General features: G+C 31.9%; 1 protein-coding gene across 2 annotated transcripts; it reads right to left on the reverse strand.

Annotated features, from left to right (window-relative positions):
• Window positions 1-1690: 1690 nt before the first annotated feature.
• Window positions 1691-5767, reverse strand: LOC109014770 (aluminum-activated malate transporter 9-like). 2 transcript variants are annotated; one of them, XM_035691100.1, is made up of 7 exons: window positions 5663-5767; window positions 5161-5574; window positions 4235-4372; window positions 3858-4127; window positions 3588-3724; window positions 3302-3448; window positions 1691-2798 (listed from the first exon to the last, which is right to left on the reverse strand). In XM_035691100.1, the coding sequence occupies exons 2-7, from the start codon at window positions 5552-5554 to the stop codon at window positions 2091-2093; spliced, it is 1794 nt and encodes a 597-aa protein (XP_035546993.1). In that variant the 5' UTR covers window positions 5555-5574; window positions 5663-5767; the 3' UTR covers window positions 1691-2090. The 2 variants fall into 2 exon arrangements, with proteins under 2 accessions (XP_035546993.1, XP_035546992.1); XM_035691099.1 differs by having other exon boundaries at window positions 5656-5767.
• Between the last annotated feature and the right edge of the window lie 2604 nt (window positions 5768-8371).

Genomic DNA, 8371 nt, shown 5'->3' on the forward strand with positions numbered 1-8371 from the left:
TAATCTAAATAATGGGCCCAAAGTGGCCCAAAACGAATTCTGGGCCCAAAGGGGCCCAAAAAACTGATTCTAGGTCATTTAGGGCCTAGAAAAAAGTACTGGGCCGAAGGCCCAGTACCATGTGCGGGGGTGCGGACGGGTGGGGGTCCACTCACCGGGCTGGGTCAGGGTCTCTCTCATATGCGGTGGGTGGGAGGGTGGTCCTCACGTGGGGTATCACCCCTAAAAAAGTGTTGATGGGACAATATAAAAACATAGGAACTAAGAAAGAAATAGAGGGCAAATGGGAGAGCTAAAAGAGAAAATGGGGTATTGGGCATTCAAAAGATTTTAATACCAAATGATAAACTTCATCCGCTTCTCCCTCCCCTCCCTTTTATTTGGAATGCAAGTATCAAACACCATTTATATTGAATTTCACACCCCCAAACTCATGGATGTAAACCTCGGTACCAGATCGTATTAAATTTTAGTGTCCCCTGTATAATATGCAATTTAAGTTTATTTCCAAAACCATGGGTGTACACCTCAAAGGAGCATGACATTGGTAATTTAACTAGACTTGGCATTTGAGATGGTAATTTTAACCATATTGGGTATGCTTGGCAAGTGGACGAGATATAAAATTCTCATTTAATCTCATCATTATAATTTTTAAATTTTTATATAAAATATAATAAACAATTCAATTTTTTCAAATTCTAATTTAACTTTTTCAAATTTCAAAATAATAATAATATTAAAATTCTATTAATAGTAATGAAATAATTGAGTTAAGATATTTGAGCGGATTTTAAAAAATGAGAGAGAAAATTTAAATAAAAATACTTTAAAGTTAAAAAATTATATAAATATAATTTTTATTTTAAATTTTGTAAAAGTTGTATTAATTTTAAAAAAATCTAGTCATCATTTATTTTCTCGTCATTTATAAGTGAAGTATAATAAATAGTTTTCAATCATCTAATGCTACATTATAGAATGATGAGAATTCAGATGATGAGTGGCATTACTCATTAATTTTTGTGATTAGATAATGATTAGGTAGTGATTAAATAAAAAAATTAAAAATTTAAATTTTAAAAGTTATTTGTATTGGAGTAATATTTGAAAATTAAATTATAAGAACTCTTATAATTGCATATCTCAACTCTATATCCAAACATCCCCATAGTCAGAATGAAAACGGGTAAATTTGTTCCGTATTACAAAATAGGTGTAAAAAGTTTTGTATCATGACTTAACTATGAAATTTATGTATTTGACTGCAAAGTTATTGTTATTATAAAATAAACCTAACATATCACAAAAAGTCACTTCAATTTATAAGTTTATTTTTATAAAATCACTTTTTGATTGCAACTTTTTTTATTTTTAAAAAATGATCATAGAAACATGGGTCCAAATCTAAACTATTTGGATTGAAGCTTTTAAATAAAACTTTGCTCTTTATGTTCATGGTTACAATGGCAAGACATTACCTGTTACTAAGATTTTGCATAATTACATAGAACTTACGCACAAGATTGTATGCTGAGTTAATGAGCCCTGATTTAAACTAAATAGAATATTTGGCAAAGGAGCCATACTTGGCTCTTTATATTTTTTTTAAGCAATCCTAGCCATCCAACCCTCCCATAGTCAGAGATAAAAAAAATAAAAATAAAAACAAAAATTCCCAATCCAATGGTGAAAGTGTAATGCACCGTTTAGATAGTGAGTTGAGCGGAGTTAAGTTGAGATCGAAGTTTGGCTTGGCATGCACTTCAGCTTCTGAGACAAGTGACCGATCTTTACTACAACATTTTAAGAGTAGCACATACATATATATTGTGATCACGGTCAGATCAATCCTTATCATCCTCTTTGGGTATAGGGATTGCAAGTTCTCCATCAGGATTTCTCTTGGAGAGCATTGATTGATACCAGTAACCACATTCATCTGCAAGGAAAACAGCAGAAATGTGTCTCCATTGTGTTTTATAGCCGACTAATGAAGGCTTCGATTCGAGGGCAATATTAGAAGGCATAGCTCCTGGAAGATGATACATAAGGTAATAAGGGCATCTGTTTTCCATCATCTTTAGACTTTAACTGAGTAGATGACGTCTCGAGTTCCGGGACTTTAGGAAGTTGAACAATCTGTTGCAAAGCCCCTCGGGCTCTAATGTTGATGGTTGCTCAACAGGATCCTTGAAGTTTGCTTTGTCACTCAATTCTTCAAACGAGTCGACAAGATTTTGAAGCCTTGCAACAAATTCAATCAAAAGAGATACAAACGTGGCTAATGACAGTGCGCTAGCATTTTCATAAGTTTTTGATTCTTCCTCTATCAGCACTGCATCGGCATTAAATGAAATACGTCGGGGCCATGATATTTGTTTCACGAGCACGTTTTCTGGAGGAACACCAGCAGCCAGGGCGGAACTCATGCCCGTTGGGACCTTCCTATCCCAACTAGTTGAAACTGGAACCGATCTGAGATCTAGTACAGTTTCACTCAGGGACTTGTATTGAAGGATTTTACTTTCTTCATCCAAGTTCAGAAAATCCTGGGGATCTCCCAGCTCCGGCCGGTTTCCAATTTCCCAGTTCTCAGAATTGACAAGAAGGAATGATTTCTGGTCAATCTTCTTTTGCAACTCTTCTGCAGCCTCATGCACTTCATAAAGTATGTCCACTGGACCTAATTTCTCCATCCTTCTCACTTTGTTCCCAAGTTCACGCAACACTTTAGCACCCTCAAAACCCACTCTCTGAAGCTCACTTTGAAAAACCTGTCTTCTTTCAGCAGGGGCCTACATTTACAAGCAATGGAAGTTTAATAAGTGGACGCCCAAACACCCACACTTTTTTATGCACATGAATGCAACTTCAAGTGATCTGAGATATGGAATAGCATAACCACCAATTCTGCTGAATGTCAAAGCAGATAATACGCATTATGGGCAGAAGAATTTTCTGGGTTGTTATTTAAAACAAAAGCAAAAAGAAATGATGATATTTTTGGCACAATAACCAACAAGCCTAGGACCTTTCTTCAAGGAATGTTTAAAAAAATCTGAAACAAACTCTACAGGAACATAAATATATGATCTGACGGTACAAATCATAGTTTACGGATTTTAAAGATGACAACGAAATAAGTCTGCAGGAAACAACCATTAAGCAAATTTACTCAAAGCCCCAAAATGTTAATGTTGTCAAACAAACCCCAGCATCTTTTGCAATATGAAAAGGAGGATCCAACTGTTCCTTCTACTGACAACCACACAAAAATGTAGATAAAGTTTAAATGCACCTGTATTTCTGAAAGTATACATCCATGCAAAGCCATGACCATAAATGCACAATGCCTCAATGAACCGCTTAATTTGACGTAGTTCTTCCACGGGTATTTAAGCATTTTGTAAGGACCATGAGGTGGTTCCCAAATAGCAAATCCCATCTTCAAACAAAAGGAAGAGTCAGAAATTACACGGTGATCAATACTATCAATGCAATGACTTGTAGATGAAGCACTACATAGTGATCAATACTGTCAATACAATGAATTGCAGATGAAGCATAATTACACTAAACAATACCAGAGCATCCTCTTGGCTTGTAGATTCTACAGCTGATCTGTATCCACTGTACAGAGGGTCATCGGAAGCTTGGTAGGTAAGAATTTTTGAAGGGACCCTTTTGTACTCGATACAATTAAGGTAACCATTAACACAACCTGAAATATAATCTCACAGAAATGAGTCAAGCACGAATGAAGACAATAAAACATGAATCTTCATAGAAAAAATTTACTGAGTGGAGCAATTTTACTCTTGGAAGGATATAATAAAAGCATGAAGCAGACACACCTTCCAAAGATGTTGCAACACCTGTAAAATTCTTTGCCACCAAATTGTGCAGATCCTCACCAGCCCAGATGGGATAAATGCATATGTTTATTACCAAACAAACACCGGCACCAAGTGCAATGAGCAAGAATCGGGTCACGGCTGTATCAATAAAATCCCCTGTCCTATAGCCAGATACCGTAATGAAACAGTAAGTCAACAAGAAGACCCGAAACCCATATTCATAAGGCTTCAATGTTGGGTATAGTTTTGCATATGTTGCACAGAATCCTAGAAACCACATATACTTGTCAGAAAGAAATGCTAGTAACATAAAATAAGGATTCAAAAAACTTTTTTCCAATAACAGAAGAATACTTGATGACACACTCAAAGACCTATGATGAAGATACTCAGAACGATAAAAACTTCTTCCCACTCTCCAGCCAATTCCGATAACTCTGCCATGCCTAAAGCAAGCCCACCAGCTGATAATGTCCCCAACCCACGGTTAAATCCTTTGCTAAGTGTTGCTCCTGCAGGAGAACATACACACCAAACGTAAGGACTAAAAAAACAGAGGACCCAAGTCAAACGACAGTTTGTTAGAGTAGAATTTATCATCTGAAAAGGGAAGGAAGTAAACATTTCATGTGAAAGAAAAGGAGGTGATTCAAATCGGGAGCGGAAACCTACGATTAGTCAAATCATGAGTAGTTTGAGTAGTTTGGATGTTGAGATGGTTTGTGAATAGTAGAATAAAATATTGTTAGAATATTATTATTATTTTAAAATTTAAAAAAATTAAATTGTTTATTATATTTTATGTGAAAATTTATAAAATTTGTTTTAAAATTTAAAAAAATTGAATTGTTTATTATATTTACGTAAAAATTTAATAAAGTTGTAACGATGAAGATGATATGAGTTGAGGTGGGTATTGAATTCGATCAGCCACTCAATCTTCATGCCCAAACTTTGCTTTATTCCATAAAATATCGAGAGAAAAGATGATGGGCAATGATAATGTTATAATAATAACAAAAAGGAATTTTGTAGCATTTCTTACTCCATGCAATATATAATAATTTTTTTTTTTAAATACAATTGAATACACAACAATATCTCGTGATACTTGTTGACTTTACATTTTCATCCCAATAATTAAACCCATTCGTTTTCATCAACATCAATTTCTATTACATGCCTAGACACGCATAAATTCACATATACACGGATGTCAAACACTCACAAAATGAAAAAGAAAAAAAGAAAAAGAAATAGAAGCAGTAAACAAGCCCAGAAAGAAAGTTGAATTCAATACCTATACTGAACTCAAAGACGACCACAACAGTGAGAATAGCCCAAACGGAGTAGCGGCCGACGTCCGCGACCGGCTGTTTCAAGAAAACCAACAAGGAAATGAGCATCAAGGCCAGACCCATTTTTGCGGAGAAGACGATCTTCCTAGGGTCCAAACGACCCATCTTCCAGGCCTCGTAAGCCACATCTTGCACCGTGTTCCAAGACCTCGAAGCTTTATCCGAAAGCGACCGAAACGAGAGACACCAACACCTAACTGCTTCTCCTTCTTCTTCACCGTCTCCTAAAACGGGCATAAACCCACCGACCTCCGAGTACCCCTTTGCCGACAGCAGCCTCTCCCTTTCCCTTTTCCCCGTGAAACTGTATCTGAAGGAACCCAGTTTGGCCTCCATTTCTCCCAATAAATCTCAGACTGAAACAAAACTAACAATAATTGTCATATACAAAGGGTTGATACTTTGAAAAATATCTGCAAGAGCTCGAATTTGTTTACCTCTTACCCAAAAAAAAAAAAAAATTGGCACGGAATCTGAGGGTGGCCGGTGGGGTAGCAATGATCTAAAAATCTGGGGAAGATGGCTCAGAAAAGATGGAGTGGGGTTGGAAAGATAGAGAATCTGGAACCATTTTTCCAGTTTTATTTGGTGCCTATCGATGATGGAAAAAGTATTGGTAATGCCACGTGTCGTCAAGGGAAGTTACTGGAATCAATCATAGTTTTTTTTTTTTACCTTTCTTTTTTCAATATTTTTTTAAACCCTTTAAATATTTTTAAAAAATACAAAAAAAATCACAAATTTATTTAAAAATACTTCATTAATTATTAAGTTAATAAAATAAAATTTGGTAGAAATCTTATGTGTAAATAATATTTTCCTTTTTTTCCTTCAGTTTTCCATGTAAAGACATACCAAGTAAAATTAAATATACTTCAAACCCTTTCCCAGATTAGTGTAGATAATAAATTATTAAATTTTAGGGTTAATTATAAAAATCCATACTTTAATTTTTGTAATTTGAGGTTTTGGTTTTTAATTTTTATAAAATTAATATCTAAATTTTAAGAAACTAAAAATTTATTACCATTTTAATGATTGATAAAGATATTGATATTACGTGTCATGTAGTTTATTGTCAAATTTTTAACAAAAAATAGATAGAAGTATTTATTGGAGAATTTTTTTTAACTTCAAATATTAATTTTGTAAAAATTGAAATTCATGGTATTAATTTTACAATTAACATTAAATTTTAAAAATTAATTTCTTGACTTATGATTATATATTAATATTATAACAATATTATAGGAGGGAAGTGAATGATTTACAAACATCCACCAAAATATATCGAAAGTGTTAAGAATTATAGATTTTTTTGACATGAATCAAAAGGTAAAGTGGAAATTCTAGAAGATAATAGTGATGTAAGAACAACGACATTGAAGCTGTAAAACATTTGTTTTAAAGCAGTTGGATTGGTTAGTTGTCATATGCGACTGTGAAAAGTTGGCCGACAGGACATTCTGAGTCATTATTCTAAATTTCTACGGAGAAATGGCAGTTGAAAATTTGTAATTGTGAATGCGTACTTTGAAAAAATATAAATAAATATGAAATTTATATAAAAAAATTTGTAATTGTGAATGCGTATTTTCTTGACTGTGAAAAGTTGGCCTAACGGACATTCTGAGCTATTATCCTATAGAGAAATGGTAGTTGAAAATTTATAATTATGAATGTGTAGTTTGAAAAAAATAAATAAATATGAAATTTATGTAAAAAGATTAATTTTTAATAATAAGTTTTATTTTTTTAAAGTGATTGTATAATATTTATATATTTCATAATTATATGTAATATTATTTTTTATATTTAATCTTGTAAACTTTAATTTCGTATATGGAAAAAGTTGACTAGAAAAGAAAGCTATTTTAGTAAAAATAAATTTTAATATTATATAAAAATAAATTTATAAATTAAATTGATATAATGTAATATGTTAAATTATAAAATTATTTTTATTATAAAATAAATCTAATAATTTATATAAAAATAAGTTAATTTATAAATTTATATTTATGTATCCTTTTTGTGTATGTAATTAATCTCTTTTGATAAATAGGATTAGAGAGAAAGAAAAATGGAGGGTGTTTTGCACAAATTAAATTCTTATTTGGTTATACAATCAGATAAAATGAAACGAGATAGAAAGTTGAAACATAAATAAATTACATAAAATAAAATAAAATGGCCAAACCAGTAAGAACAAAAGTCTCTATCAATATCCTGAAATTTTCGCAGTCGGCTTGTTTTATATGTACAGTGACAGCTACTATCCATTGCCAAAAGTAGGAGAGCAGAACAGTGGGCCCCAAATCCGCCCACCCATGCATTCTGTGTAGCTAGTGGCTAACGGGTAGGCCAGATATTTTTCCTTACAAACCTGCATCGTGGGCAAGATAGAGCATTCGGAATGGACTAATCAAATGTTAATATAAATCTAAATTTTAGTTAGATGTGAAAAAAAAATCTTCACATTAAATTAGTTAATGGTTTAAAGTTTAAGACTTGATGAATAGTAAATCTTAAGTCCTCTTCAAATATGATTAGCTATTATTTACAATAGAAAGTAATATTTAATTATTTAATCACTTCCCTCTCTCTTTGAATGGTAAAATATATATGGCATACATATTATTTCTATTGATTGATAGAGTAGACATATTATTTTTATAAAGTATGAAGATCTAAAAAAATATATAAATTGTATTTGTAAAAATAAAAATAAAAAATATATATATAATATTATATTATTATTTTAACTTTATAATAACTAGTACAATGTAGATTTATCTAGTCAAAAATTGATATTATAGCCAAAAATTAAGATTCTATCCAAATTTTAGACTTGTCAATGGCTAGACCATTACCAATACTCTAAGGGTGTAATACCCACTTGTGATAACCCTTCCACTTGCTATACAAGTATATAAAAAAATCCATAGTTTTCATTTTTGCCCTTTTATCTCATTTTCTACGGTTATTTTTAAGTATTTTTTTATTTATTTTATTAATATGAAAAATTATTTTATATTAAAAAAATAACACAATTAATTATATTAGTAAAGTACATAAAGAGTATACAAAAATAGCTGCACATAAAACTTTTAAATTTGTAATAATTAGAGAAAAAATTAAAAAATATTTATA

Source organism: Juglans regia, chromosome 6, assembly GCF_001411555.2.
Source record: "Juglans regia cultivar Chandler chromosome 6, Walnut 2.0, whole genome shotgun sequence".
Taxonomy (NCBI): domain Eukaryota; kingdom Viridiplantae; phylum Streptophyta; class Magnoliopsida; order Fagales; family Juglandaceae; genus Juglans; species Juglans regia.